This window comes from Porites lutea, chromosome 2, assembly GCF_958299795.1.
Source record: "Porites lutea chromosome 2, jaPorLute2.1, whole genome shotgun sequence".
In the NCBI taxonomy this organism is placed as follows: Eukaryota; Metazoa; Cnidaria; class Anthozoa; order Scleractinia; family Poritidae; genus Porites; species Porites lutea.
In genome coordinates, this window is record NC_133202.1 from 42,595,632 (window position 1) to 42,611,286 (window position 15,655).

The 15,655-nt window shown below is 37.5% G+C and overlaps 1 protein-coding gene across 1 annotated transcript; it reads right to left on the reverse strand.

Annotated features, from left to right (window-relative positions):
- Positions 1–8,039: 8,039 nt before the first annotated feature.
- Positions 8,040–11,441, reverse strand: LOC140927047 (uncharacterized). Its single transcript, XM_073376711.1, has 7 exons — positions 11,342–11,441; positions 10,821–10,988; positions 10,003–10,052; positions 9,668–9,717; positions 9,208–9,314; positions 8,436–8,492; positions 8,040–8,173 (listed from the first exon to the last, which is right to left on the reverse strand). The coding sequence occupies exons 1-7, from the start codon at positions 11,352–11,354 to the stop codon at positions 8,088–8,090; spliced, it is 531 nt and encodes a 176-aa protein (XP_073232812.1). The 5' UTR covers positions 11,355–11,441; the 3' UTR covers positions 8,040–8,087.
- Between the last annotated feature and the right edge of the window lie 4,214 nt (positions 11,442–15,655).

The following is a 15,655-nucleotide window of genomic DNA, read 5'->3' on the forward strand; positions in this document are numbered from 1 at the left end:
CCCCCTGAGCCCTTTTGGCAACAGAAGCTGAGAGAGAGTGATGCTCGTGCCAAACTGCGACAGAAAGAACACGCAGACAAGACGAGGGCTGCCAAATACAGCAACATAGAAGAGGGTGACAAAGTGTTATTGAAACAAACCCGTGAAAGCAAGCTTTCACCCAACTACGAGGCTGAACCTTATGTAGTCATACAAAAAGAAGGGAATGCTGTAATTCTGCAAGACGTCAATGGCAATAGCAAGATTCGCAACATCGCCCACATGAAAAAGTTCGTTGAACCTGTGCAAGCTAAACAGGATCAGCTGCCACCACAGCCAACACCCTTGGTAGGAAGTCAGCCCGTTCAAATTGCAGAGGGTCCGCCAACCCAACCGTGTGATCCCTGCAGTAGCCCTTTGTCGAGTGATTCACGTACTCCGCGACCTGTGCGCACTAGGCAAGCGCCAGCCTGGATGCAACACTATGTTTGTGACTTTGTACATGTAGTTTAAGTTATGTTGACACGAGACAAGAGACTGTTTTTGATATCCTTTTCAAAATTTATTGTATTCGTTTCTGTTAGTCATTTTATATACCTAGTTTAGGTGCCAGCTCTTTTGTAATAAGTAAGAGGGAGATGTAGTGTACTGGAAGTCGTTCTACCTGCTGCGAGATTATTATGGGATGTAATACTGTATTAATTAGGAGGGCATGTGGTAGAACACGAGGACGAAATATGTATGTAGTACATAAGTCGGATTAAAAGCGTGTTGAGTTGTTGACTTGTCCGATATTCAATACTTGTATTCCATCCAAAGAAAAAGAAACTCCGGTTTATAGTAGAGACACTGAGCTAGTTGCTAACGATTTCAACCAATTTTTCTCCTCTGTTGGGAGAAACGCTGATCAAACTGCTGCACAGTTGGCCATAGACAACAACATCAATAGTTCAGATACAAGCCTAGTTTCAACACCAATGACCAGAAACTCACCCGAGGAACTATTCAACTTCACACCTGTTACCTGTGCGCAGGTCGAACGTGTTGTATCATGCATCTATGCCTTCTAATAAGTCTCCTGGCCCCGACAAAGTCAGCATGCACATTATCAAAGACTGCCTTCCTGTTATCCTTGGCCCTTTGACGGACATCATCAACTGTTCTTTCGCAGCTTCTACCTTTCCAAACTCCTGGAAAGCGTCTGAGGTCATACCACTACTGAAAGACGGAGATCACGAGGAGTCATCAAATAATCGCCCCCTTTCGATGCTTGCCGTTGCTTCAAAGATCTGCGAGAAGGTAGCACTCCAACAGTTCAGCAATTATTTACAAGGTAACGGCCTCCTTAGTAAACATCAAAGTGGTAATCGTAAATACCACTCTACAGTGACTCTTAATATTATGATCAGCGACTTCTTATTAGATGCTATGGACAATAAGAGACTGTCAGCCTTGATACTATTAGATCTATCAAAAGCTTTTGACAGTATTAGCCATTCTATATTACTACAGAATCTCAGCCTTGTTGCCGCCGACAAAACCACGAAATGGTTTGAGAGTTACCTGACTGATAGAACTCAGGTGGTCCGTATTGGCACATCTACATCTACACCCCTCCCTATCACCCATGGCGTACCACAGGACCCCATACTGTCACAACCTTTGTTTTGTATTTATATCAGTGATCTTCCTCTCGCTCCACAAGTATGCAATCTCGAGTCCTACGTAGACGACTCTAAGATCTTCTTATCCTTTCCAGTCAAGGATGCCGAGTCTGCAGAATGTGTTCTTGAAGAGGATTTAAGACGAGTGGCTGCCTGGTGCTGTAAAAATCAACTACTAATCAACCCTGATAAGACCAAGTTCCTTATGGTCGGAACACAACAACTACTGCGCAGGCTTCTGAGAGAAATCTCGATCTCTCTCGTGGGGAAAGAGATCACACCTGTCTCACCGCGCTAGGCGGTGAATATAAAGCAGAACAAAATCGTTGTCGTGAACTGGGTGTTTTGCCAAAGTTTCATAGTAAAGCCTTATTGAAAATACACGAATATCCAAGTGCTGATGACTTTGAAGGCAAGAAAAGACTTCATGGTGTTTAAACAGCGTGATTTATCGTGAAGCCAATTTTAGCAGGATTTGTATGGAGTCGTCAGAACAAACTGGTTCTTAAATATACCCACCAATTTGCACTGACCAGCTGATTTTTTGTAAGGGGGCTTTTTTCATCTTGTTCTTTCTAAGTACGATTACGAATCGTATAATTTCACAAATTTGAATTATTGTGACGTGACACTCTTCTCTTCTCTGTTAGGTTATTTTTCCAGCTGAAGAGAAAAGAAAACATTTATCCGGTAAAAGATGGAATAGTTCCCTTGAAAAACATCCAATCTAAATGTTCCTGTGTACGAAGTAACGAAAACAAAATTTTTGCAGGAACATATGTTTACAAAAGCGAACAGGAGAATTAATCATAGTCTGTTCATGTTGTCCTTCAGCAGCATAATTAAAAAATATAAAACTGTTCTGGTGAGGCCTTAAACTGCTGTTTAAAAAAGTAAAATCCAATATCCAAGCTTTCGCCGATCAACGGCATCATCAGGGATGAGAAAATATTCCGCGCGTGCTATATTTTCATTACTGAGATGTTCTTTTACGCGGTCGTGGATGAAGCGTGTCGTGCTACCATTGTCTTGCTGATCGCAGCTGTCACACGTGAGCTGGTACACTGCATCTCTTAGTAAACATAATCCGGTGTTGGAGATAGGGCATTTGTGTCTAGTGCATTTACGCTTCGTGGAGGTGTGGGATAGGGCTCGTCTGAGAACATCTCAATAATGAAAACTCTTCTGTGAAAAAAAACAAATCTATTCCTGCCATAGCAAAGACTATAAAGGCATTGAGGTCAAGATTATTATGAGCGAAAACGACCCCGCTAATCTGCGCCTCTATGAAGAATTCTACATTAGAAAGTCGGCCCCACTAGAAAGTGCAAGCCTACACTCAATTCCCGGGAGGAATGTAGTCAATTCGCAGACCTACTCTTTTCATATTTCAGAGGTCATTCTTAAGCACTTCTACAGGTCCTTTGTATAGAGACATTCCATCATTAGAGTGCTGTATTCCATCCACAGTTTATTTCTATAGCTTTAATATATATATTCTCGGTTAGCGTTATATTTTACCTAGTTTCCTATAGTGTGCGGCAATATAAATATATTTATGACAAGTACATAATGCTTTTAAATCAGTGGTGACTGAGGACACAAAGCGGACAAATTTGGGCATGTTGAGTAGTACCTTCGCAGTTGGCCAAGTGGTGTATATGCTTGTCGCTTAGTTTTCGAGTCGTCATGCTACGTTCTTCGAAAGGTACGCACAGCTCCAAATTCAAACAGTTTACGGCAGCTCTTTGAAGGTGTTGATTGTTTTTAGAGCTTATGCTGACCACTAATGTCCATCCACCACCTGCATTGTATATAAAAGTGTGGAAAATTATTTGAAGATCTAAATCGTCTTTTACTGGCGTCTACCCTGTGATTAAAAGCAGCAGTATTGTGATAGCGGTTCATGTATTATCCTCAAGGGGCTACTCATTATGTGAACTTAAATTTTTGCAAGGAGATGTCCCCTTCTTAATCCTGAAAATGTCGAGTAGCCCTCTCACGGACGCATATCTGCCCAGGTGGAAATAACAGTGCAGGCCTTTTAGATGAAGGATGAATGTGGGGCTTCGGTCTTCACTAACTAGTCAGTAGAAAACTGGAATAATGTCTTTTTTGTTCTTTTCGATTCTTGAAACTGCTGCACTTTTAGACGACCTTTTCTCACACAGGCACAAAAGAGTTCTTATGAATAGAGTAGAAATTATGCAGGTAATAACTGATAAAAAAAAACGAGGTTAAGGATATGAAATAACTACAAGTTATCTCCACTGTTTATTCTAAAAGGGCAATTGAAAATGAATGAATTGAAGGAAAACTGGTCGGCGGTTTGAATATTAAGCTCAAATAGAAGACAAAGTAGATCCGGTAAAAGCACAACTTAAGCTTATTTATCGTTCTGTTTTCAACTTCCGCTGTTTTCTTGCCGGCTCTCTATTGTTGTCTTTATCGACAGTGAAATAAACGAATTTTCGGGATGTTTTTCATTTTTATTACGATAAAAACTTTTCGAGAAAAACTTTCCTCGTTTAATGTCTGCGAAGCGGCGCTGCAAGCTACAAGCGCCTATATCAGGCACACACCTCTGTGGCTTCTGATTGGACGTATCATGTGTCTCACACATCGTTCGCGATTCTTATTCGACGTATCATATTTTTCACGGGTGAAAACCATCGTTCGCTCCTCTGATTGGGTAGAACTCGTTTGCGTATGAAAATTTACGAGATAGCTTTTTGGTAAGTATTTCTCAGTATGTTTATAATAAACTCGTGTACTAGTCTGAAAAGTCTGAAAAGTAGGTTGCAAAAGAAAAAATATGGAAAAAAATCTATTTCTTCCTCTCACTTTTCCAGTGTTGGCACATCTTACTGAAACTCCTTCTCGTGTATGATTTATTGTACATCGTATATAGACTAGTCAGTTTGAAGACGTGAAATCTTTTTTGCATACACAAACGAAACATTTTTTTAAAAAATGAAAAAAGCCGAAATGCTAGTGAGTATATTTTAAATGGGAAGTTCATTTTAACGTCAGTCAAGTAAGTTAACGTTCGTTATCATAATAATTTATATAATCCTGGAAAGTTTCACAATATTAGGTTTTAAAACTGTCAGTTACTGCGTACCAAAAGCTGTCATGTCACAGTACACCTTTATCTTGACTCCGCCAATACATATCCAGTAGTAGCCGCTTGGTGCTGAAGGAGATGTCTGGTGAATTTCAGCGCACGATGAGTGCTGTCAATGATTATCATTAAAAAGAAAGAAAGGATGGTAGAAAATTAAATTGAGCTAAAATCTTCGTTTACCAAAACAAATATTTGAATTTGGTTTCTTCTTTTTATTGTTTCGCGCATCTAACCACCAAAACTTTAGACAATTTGGTTTTAATTTATTAGTCAATGTCACGGTCATTGTAGCTAGGTAGCCTGATTACTTAAGAACAACGTCTAGACCTCTTTCATGAAAATGGTGCCAGACTAGGTGAAGGAAGAACAGAGCCAAAGCTTTGTTTGCTCATAAACGAAAAGCGAATAGTAATGATGTGTGCTTAAAAAAGTAGTAGTTATAAAGAATTTGACTTACTCTCTTTTTGGCCACCGATTGCAGAAAGATATTTCCTTTTTGGTAAATAAGCTGTTGTGATCCACTGAGGCTGTTGCTATTTAACTCACATGCACCAGAGTAGCTATCAAAATTAATTGATTTACATTTTTCTTGTCTCAGGCAATAGCGAAAACAAGTGAAAATCCCCCTCGCCAAAGCCGTTTGGATTTGAAAGCCTTCTAGCTTGTAATCCTTTGTCTGTTTGCCATACATTTGGTTCTGAAAACAGTTTCCGTCAGAGAACGGTACAAGGCATAAGATAAGAAATGATATAAACATTGTACCTTTCCGAATCATGTTTTTTTTTTCGGTTGTCCTTAAAGTAACAAAAACTGATAGGATGCCTCAAGCTTATGTAAAAGCATCCCAGTAAGGTACGCGTCGCAGCTACATCCAAAGCCTTGAAATATTAACAATGTGATGCCAAGTTGTCAAGTTGGACACCAAGCACTTTTTTCTGATTATTTTGATTCAAAAGCATTACATTGTGTCTGCCTTCGACTCAAACAAACAAAGACAACATCTGGATTCCTCTGTTTATGTTTCTCTGAGAAAATTAAAAACCAAAAAACAAACATAATCTTGATTAATAAAATTATTCTCAGCACTTCATTTTAATAAAGAAGCAGAAAGTTAAAGTGATTAGTTTTGTGGCATAACGACCAGTCAAATTGTCTTAAGTAATACATTTTTTATAACTTTTGGTGGTGACGTTTGACGTGCCACAGGAGAGTTTAGTTAGAGTTCACCGTACGTCCATTGTTTGTATTAGAGAGCACATTAGTTAGGTTATTGCTTAGGGTTTACTTTTTTATTATTATTTATACATGCAGTAACATCTGGTCTCGCATAGAATTGAGCTGAATTAAGCAGAGTCCTGCAAAAAGAAGACAAATAAACAAATACAAAGGAAATCAAGACAGAAAGTAGCACACTGATAAAATATAGAGAGACACAATTCAAGAGATTGGACAGATCGGAGACGCTCAGAAGTGCCGTTTCGGCAAGGACTTTGACCCATCTAAATTCGTTGTAGATTGAGCATTAAAGGGCAGGAAATTATAGGCACGTGCACCATTGATCCTACATGTACATTTAAAACTGACCTGGTATTGGTGGTTTTAGCCCCTACCCCTGCCCACCCTCCCCCGCCCCCGCCCCCCCGCCCCCGCCCCCAAAACTGAACAAGCTGTCTGGTGAAGTTTGGATTTAATGGGCTAGACTGAATTAACTGAAAATACTGCGTGCTTGCAGACGGCCAGCCGAATACAGCACCCATTTCCTAAGACGTCAACAGCTGACGGCCGTCTAATATACATTAAGTTTTTTCAAAGTTTTGTTTTTTAATTTCTTGTTTAACCCTCGGACGTACAATGGGTGGGGGAGCGGGTGGTTCTAAGTTTTTTCCTAGAGGATAAAACATCAGCAAAAAAAAAAATAAAATAAAAAAATAAAATAAAATAAAACATCAGCACCTGACGTTTTCAGCAGCTGTTCGTTTATCCTTCTCGCGCATTTCGAGAAAAGTTCAGTGATGGTCAGTTTCTATGGTTACGAGATGTGACTTTATACGTAGCAGGTGGTTAAGCCATTTAGTTTTGAATGAAAATTCTCGTTTTTTTCAACTTCTATCAACGATAAAAGTAAATCTTGTGGCTAAAATCATGCAAAGTGTATATTCAAGTGTTATTTTTCATTTTAAGAACCAAAAAGTTACCATTTCTCGCGGTTTTAAACTGATGTCTAATTCTTGGTAAAATCCAAGAAGGCGACCATTGTTGATGACGTCACAGGCCTCCAGCAGCGCCACCACCCATAAAATATACCTCATCTTGTTAAGAAGATCAAAAGAGTTCGAGTGAAGGCAAAATCGTTTGGAAATACTACAATATATCAAAAACTCTGGGGGGGGAGATTGGAAATATCTAAATTAACTATATTCAAATCTGTATCCATTGCAATAAGAACCTTTTTCGAACTAGACCTCTGTATATGGATTTCGATAATCCTACTACACGTACACTAAGCAACAGAAAATCTCTGACTGTCTATTAAGCTCCTTGGGATATCGATCAACAAGCTACGGTACAATTTATTTGTCCCGAAGAATAAATTAGTCACCAGCGTCATTAAATCAGCAGGAGAAACTAATCAAAGAGGAGAGGAGGGACATAAGCAAGCTGACGATCCATTGTAAATTTACATACATTGTGTTTATATTTCGAGCATTAAGCAAAACTCAAAACGCAGCAAGAGAAGCTACCCAAAGAAGTAAGACCTAAACAGACTGACGAACCATATAAATTCACACAAACTTTCGTTCAACTTCAACTTCAACTTTTTTTCCTTTTGAACTAAAAACATAAAAGACAACTTGTACCAATAAATAAAGAGAAGAAAGGCTGAGATGAAAGGAGAAGTCGATATTCTGTTTTTGTTGTTGTTGTTTGTTTGTTTTTTGTTTTCATTTTTTTTGGGTGCTCTTATACTTGTCAATGCTACACCTCTTAACTATAGATAAATGAAAAAAGTTTGCGTTGGTAATTGTTTGCTGTTAATATGGAACAATGCAATGATTTACTTGAATGACGACCGCCAAACAGAAGAAAACTTTATTGAATCAGCTATATACGAGAAATACCATTTTTTACAAATTCAGCTCAAGCGCACGCTAGAGTTGCCATACGGTAGTAACTCCATTCACATATAGGTTAGACTTAAATTCTTTCGATCCTGAAATTGATAGCAGAGCCATCGAAAATATTTTGAAGACCGTTTTTATTTCTCTTATCCCTTGCAGGTGCTTATGAATGAGTATTGTAATTGAGTTGGCCGTAGGCTATTTGACGTAAAGCATTCCTTCCTTGTTTAGAAAAATCCCATTGTTGTCCCTGGCGGTGTACCCATACAATCCACGTTGGCTCTCTGAATAATAGAAAAACACAGATCAAGAATTTTGCCCTATTGAGAAATACGTTCCTCGCAGAAGGAGGCAAAAGGCCTCATTGAGTCCCTGCGAAGTAGAGGTTTATGATGTTTGACATATGTATATTGCAAGTAGGGCAGTCAAGAACGTTAGTAAGAGGGGTAAAGAGTACCTGTTATGCAAGAAGGTGGTTCAAGTAGATAGTACAATAGATATTATAAAACTGAGTTTATATTTACTTAAGCGTTTCCTCTAACTTACCATACAAGGATGATATAAATAGTGCACCACACTCGCCATCGTCATGACTATCAAATACTGATCAGAAGGAAAGTAATGATGAGATAGGGATAGCGGAGAAACCTGACTGCTCGATTCATTTCAAAGAAAAACAACTATTCTTTATAACTACAATAAACTGAAAAAGTTCGATTGGCAGTTAAGTGATTTCTGTACAAAAGTTTGATTTGTTTTTTTGCTCTCCGTCAACTCCTTCTTCGTTTTTCCTTAGATTTAATGTAATTAAAATAAAACTATGATAGAAATAAGAATTATTGTAACTCAAAATATTTTCCTTCCTTTCCTTTCCTTTCACTTTATTCTTCTTTTAATTGAGCCGCCTAAATTAGCAATTGCTATTTTGCGGACCAATCTATTGTAATTAATATTTTCATTATTAAATAAAGTTGAAGTTGAAGTTGAAACTTTACATGGCAGATGTCTTGGCAAATTTACCATGTATTCTGTTTCTTTCTCTATATGTGGCTAACCTATCAAACACAAAAATGGCCTCGCCCGGCTCATAAGTTTTTCTCATATTATTAAAAGCCTTTTTTTTTGTTCTTACATAAGTGATCAAACTCCCTCTCCCAGTTTTCTCTGACAAATTCCTTTTTCTTTTTACAACTACCATATTTCACTGGTCGATAAAACTTTTAATTCAGGAAGATTCTTTTCAAGATAAATGAAACATTTGCTAAGTATGTGATTATATTAGTACCGTTACGAAAATACTTATTTCCTTGTGAAATACCTCTGTAATGAGAAGATAAGAAAATGCGATATCCCACATCAAGACTAGTACAGTTGTTTGTTTCCCATGTGTACGGATAATGGTGAGAGATGATAAGACGAGGACACCTATAGAAATCATAGCAAATAATAACTTAAAGTAATTACTGCTAAATTAAATATAATATAGATAATAATAGAAATAAAATCTCCTCTCATAGACAAAATGCAAATTTTGAAAAACTATGCTGTCAAAACTCGGTTGCCAGGGTAACGTCATTGTTGAATTACAAATCACAACGACCTTAAAATTTTCTCTAAAAACTGTGGAAAAGTCACTAGGTTTTGCGGTCATAGCTTGAATTTTTTTTTAATGAACTGAATTACAGTGTTTGGGGCTAGCTATACCTTAATTCAGAGAAAAATTTCAAGTTCATTCAAACGGTAAAGAAAAGTCGTATACATTTAGCAAAAAAACTTACTCATTACCACCACGGCAGGCAGAATCAAATTGCTCTGATCGCTGAGGAATCTACGAAAAAGGAGGCAATCCGATTGTTATGTTTCAAGTACAGTCTGATTACATTTGGCCGCTGATGTTAAAAAGGAATGGGGGAAAAATTTGCCTGAATGTCCTTTTTTAGTTACAAAACCTAACATACAAATTTGTTTCAGTTGTTTTAAATTATACTTGCAACGTCAAATTCTAGCGATATAATGATGTTTTCCAAACAACCATAAAGAATTGTCATTTACTCTATCCATTTTCCTCGCAAAGAAGTTTGTTGAGGGGTGGGGGTGGATAAATTTCATTTACCTTGTAAAAGACGGTATAATCCCCTTGGAAAACATCAAGTCGAAATGTTCCTTCAGCAAAAAAAGCAAGAGTGGAGAAACACGCAATAAGCATAAAGTCATTTTTGGGCAAGGCATTAATGATGCATTTAATGCGTAATATATTATCTTTTAAGCTAATCTTTCAAAATAAATGAAAGCTTAATCCTAAGCTTAAGCTTAATCCTTTAAGCTATAATATAGAATATAATACAATTATATAATAATGTAATACAATATAATATAATACAGTATTGAATATCCTCGGATACCCAACGACGGTCATCAGTCGAGTCGGAAAAAACTGCGGCGGAAAGTTTTTCAGAACGGGCGAGAGAGACCCTGGGATTTTAATCTTAATGAACAACTGCCACGACTCTTTCGAATGCTTGTCTCTGATTGGGCACAATAATGTCTAATCCCGGGCCAGCATCTATCGCGCTGCTTTCGTGACCTACTTATACGATGGAGCTTACCTGAAAACTCGACTGTTCGCCGTACCTGTCTGGCTCGTGCCGAAGAGTATTCTTTGAGAGGAGTTTTCAGTGAAAGTGGGGCCACAAAACCGAAAAAATTCCATAATTGAGCATGTAAACACAAAAAAAAACGAAAACTGCAGCAACCGTAACAAACAGACTGTGCACTGACTAGTGTACACTTGCAGAGCTGTATGAACAAACCTAGAACTGGTGTTTACGATTTTTGCCTTCGGTCAGTCCACAACCGGTCTGATTTCTTCGGCTAGACGTTTCTAAATATAATATAATTGGCATCAGCTTCGATTCTAGTGTCATTATTTACCTTCACAGCTTGCAAAGTGACGAATATGTTCGTCACTAAGTTTTCGAGTCGTCATGTTATCTTTGTTGAAAGGCACGCACAGTTCTGAATCCCAGCAGTTTATGGCAGGTCTTTGATGGTAATCATTGTTTTTAGAGCTTATACTGACCACTAATGTCCATCCGCCTCCTGTATGCAAAGAATCAGTCTGTCTTAAAGGAAGCTCCAAACAAACAACGAGAAAAAGCTACTAGTTTTTCAATTCCTCTGGTCTGTTTTTAAATATCTAATGCAACACTCCTTCTCGCATATTAGACACCTAAAACCCAGAGTCACGTTTCTCAATAAAGTGGCTTGCTTTAGTAAATTATTGTCTTTTTCTGATGCTTTGTTGTTATTTTTTTTTCTTCTATAAGTCTCATACGGTTAATATCTTCGCTACATAACGTAACTCTGACCAGTTAAGAAAATTAACCCAACCTTTTGGACGATTTTTTACTCTTAAAAGATCGGAAACAATAAGTGGTTTAAAATGAACCTACCGAAAGCTTTCATGTCACAGTACACCTTAAACTTGATTTGGCCAATATGAATCCAGTAGTAGCCGCTTGCTGCTGAAGGAGACCGCTGAAGAATTTTGGCGCAAGATGATGGCTGCCAATAGTAATCATCAAGACCCATTGTCAATGGCTCTTGTAATCGTTCAACATAAAATCGGGATATAATTCATTAACTTAGAATAATCGTAACTTGTTGTCAATAAGCGACGGCGGCACATGTGTTTTTTCCCCCTTTTTTATATGTATTTCATTTTCTTTTATTGTGTGGCAGATAAAATAAAAAATAAAATGTACGAACTATGATATAACTCATACGAACTGTCCACTACTGTGTGACGGTACTTCGGTCATATTTTACTTTACTTCTTTTACTTCTCCCCCCCCCCCCCCCTTTTTTTTTAGATGGATTGCATTAAAGTGAATTTCTAGTCAAATTACATCCCACTGCATGATGAACGAAATTTCACTTCTTTATAGAAAGGAATTGTTAAAAAGAGTTTGCAAAATTTATAAAACACATTTAAGTCCTCTAAAAATAGGGTATTGTTGTATGCTTTTAGATTTTTTAGAGGTATTGTTGCCCCTATTCATTTCCTACAGAAGTAGTTGGCAGAAGTTGATAAAAAAAATCAAGCAAATTCATCTTATATGATCATGTCCCTAATTCTCATGACCACTCTGTTTTACAAAGCATTAATATTACCAGGGGAAATTTGATGCTGGTCATTCTTAGGGCTTTAAAAAGGGTCAATGGACATCCTGACCAGTGATAAAACTGAATTAGCAACGCTTCGATTCCTTAATAAGCCTCTGAGTTAAAAGAAAGTGCACAGCAAGCATTAAGGACCCAAGTACGAACCAAGTGCATGCAATTATAATGAGTAAATTAAACTAAAAAGGAACCATCAACAAGCACACATCACTAATGAAAAAAAAAAGTATTTGACTTACCCCCTTTTCAAATAGCGCTTGTACGAAGATATATCCAGGCTGGTAAATAAGATAGCCTGATTTACTGACCCTCTTTCTATTTAACTCACACACACCAGAATCGGTCGCGAAATTCAGTGATTCACATGTATCAAGTTTCAGGCATATTTGAAAACAAGTAAAAAGTGTCCTAGTATGTAAAGCTTTCAGTTGAAAACCTTCTAGCCTGTAATCCTTTGTTTGTTGTCCGTGCATATAGGTTTGCCAGCACTTTTGATGCGATAAAGCAGGAAGACATAGAAGGAAAAATGTCAAAAAATATCTCCCTTTCTTACACATTTTCCTCCGGACGATTCGCCTTGTCCAAGACATCTCACCAGGGAGAAGAAATTGTTCGAATATCTATGAAGCCCAGATCATAAATTACTTAACAATTCCAAGTTTATTAAATTAAAGGCTCACCCTAAAATTAGTAGTCATAGAAATAAACAAACTTATAATAACTCAACATCTGGATACATTTGATATGTACATAAATTGCTTTTCTTCAAAAGGAAACTTGGAGTGTGATGATAACCTTAAAACATCCCCAGTCATTAGCCAAAATGAATATTCGACCTGCCCCCTAATAAACGTGAGAAATCCAAGTTTGAACATGTTAATTAAGAAGCTTTTAAACAGGTAAGACAACACCCTAATAGCAAAAGTATAAAGAGAGATAGTCGGTAGAAATCATTCGGTCCTCTTCCCGTCTAAGAACGGTATATTCCGTACTGCTTTTCGCGTTCTCAAAAAGCTAAACAAGACTAGAAATAGTCAGAGAAGATGCCAGGTTGTACAATAATTATGTTTTTCATCTCATTGTCCTCGTTTAAAAGCAAACTGTTGTCTCAATCATCCCTGCCTTTATCAAACGAAAACAAGGGCTTTTTGTTACTTTTTTTAAACTCCTGAGTAAACCCCTAATAAACAAGCGTAACCATGGCACTTTGAGGTATTATCTAAATAGAATCTGCATAGAGTATTCTGTTTAACAATTTTAGAAAATTGTTAGATAAAATATTGAAATAAATTTTTTGTATAATTTCAAATTAGAGAGAATAGCGACAAAACCTAAATCGTTTTCCACTACTAAATAATTTATCCCGACTTGGTAAGTAAGAAAAAAAGCTTTTAATTATTTCATGAAAAAGCCTGTTTTCTTTTTTCTCATCTATATTGATTAAGATTTAAAGCAAGATAAAATTTTCTAACTTTCTGATATTTTTCTGGAATAAAACATCATTACAGGGGTATCCTTTAGCCCGGCAAAAATTACTGCAATAAAATGTATGGAACAGAATCTCGATTTAACGAAATCCTCGTTATCACTGACGAACACAATACACAAGCCCAGACGTAAAATATACATTCGATATAACGAACAAACTCTCAGCATGTGATAAAAGATAGATACCAAACAGACCAACAAGGATAAAATTTATGTCTAGAGTAGTTCAGGTAGTTTTAATCGGCTTTGTTTGCATGTTCTTGGGTTTCTAGAACAGTAGCTACAGATGTATCATAGCTCGGTACTGAAATGTCATTACAGATGCAATTTTCAGATCCGGAAATGCCGGGTTTTGTAAAATATATGGCGAACATTTTGGTAGTTTTCCCGAAAATTCGTTATATGAAAGTGTTCGATATAACGAACCCTCGACATAACGAACAAATTCCTTCAGTCCCTTGGCACTTCGTTAAATCGAGGTTCCACTGTAAATGACGCTTTAAGAGTCACACCTAGTGCAGTCAATTGTGGAAAAAAAGTTGATTAACCTAGAAATATAATTGCAACAGAATATATTCCATCCGTTCTAGACTCAGAAAACTTTCCCGAAGGTGCCTCGTCCCAGTATTTTTACAGATACACCTTCCATCCTTGAATCAGTCTCTGACGTAAACAAATTTTGTATTTACTATTATCAGAAACTCATAAGGGGTTGAAACGTGTAACTCTCATATGTTTGCTTTGTCCGATGCTCGTGATTATTCATTTTCGAAAGGACCATATTTGGAACGAGAAGAAGAGAGAACTGACCAATCAAACTTCGTAAACAACGTGACGTAATTTTCCTTCAGGTTCCCGCGCCCGCTTAAAAAAATGGCCGACAAACGGGGGAAAAGCTCCCGAAAGCCGAGAAAGCTTTCAAAGGTTGAAACCAGGAATATTACCGAAAGACTGAACAGGATATTATTGCCTTACCACCCAGGCCAAACGTAACATTATGAAACCCATTGACGGCCTCGCAACTTCTTGAAGTTGTCACTTCAAAAAACGATGCCTCATTGACCCTCTGCACAGTAAACTTATACTGCAAATTTAAAAGTCTAGAATAAACAGTGAAAAATATTTTCGAATAAAATTCATTAGCTGCGTATCGAAAGTGTCCAAAACCTGAACCTGACATCTTCGCAAAAAGTGATGCTTGTAATGAATGTGAGAAGTATGTTAAAAGCTTAAATTAAACTTTGATGTTGTAGTCACGATCGTGTTTTGAGCTAATTTTATGAATGAACAAACTCAAAACAATAGACAGAGAAACCGTTTCTTGAAAATTTTTATTCAAAGTCCAAAAAGTTAATCCTTACAGCAATTCGGAAAACACTATCTGGATCGTGGATCCGTTCACGCAAGTGACATCGGCTAAGCACATGGCAAAATTCAACACAAAATCCATCTCAAATCAGGGCACATTTTGTAATTTTTCTTTAGCACCGAAGAGAAAAATTAATAAAACGTCTATGAAACATTTAAAAATACATAAATTCCCTTTCAAAAACGTAATTGTCTTGGCCATAGAGTGCAAAATGTACCTGAAAATTCAGCAAAAACTTCGCTGACTTGGTTGCATTTCAAAACAGACCATGGGCTCCGCCGTGAAGAAAACAAGGTTGAATTCCTCGAAGGACGATTTCTTGATGAAAAGCTTCCCTTCCTCCACAAAAAGAAAGCTGAGCATTCTTTTGAACTTTCTCTTTCCATTTTTTGTCTTTTAACGGTGTATTTTTAACCCTGAGAGAACTGCAGAACTCTTGTCTTAAAACATCTGCATGGTGATCGTGCAGCAGCCATTTTGTTGAAAATGGATATCCGTCACTAAGATTTCCAAATATGGTCAAAACGAATATTCACGAGCATTGAACGCGAGTTACACGTTTCAACCCCTTATGGGTTTCTGCTATTATAAAACCATTATAGCTTAGCTCCACGCGCGCGCGAGAGCAGAGCCCCAAAGCTAAGAAAATCTACCCATCCGAGAAAATTCAGTAATCACGTGACCGTACAACGCCCGAGCGAGCGACCATCCGTCTGCACCACAGGGA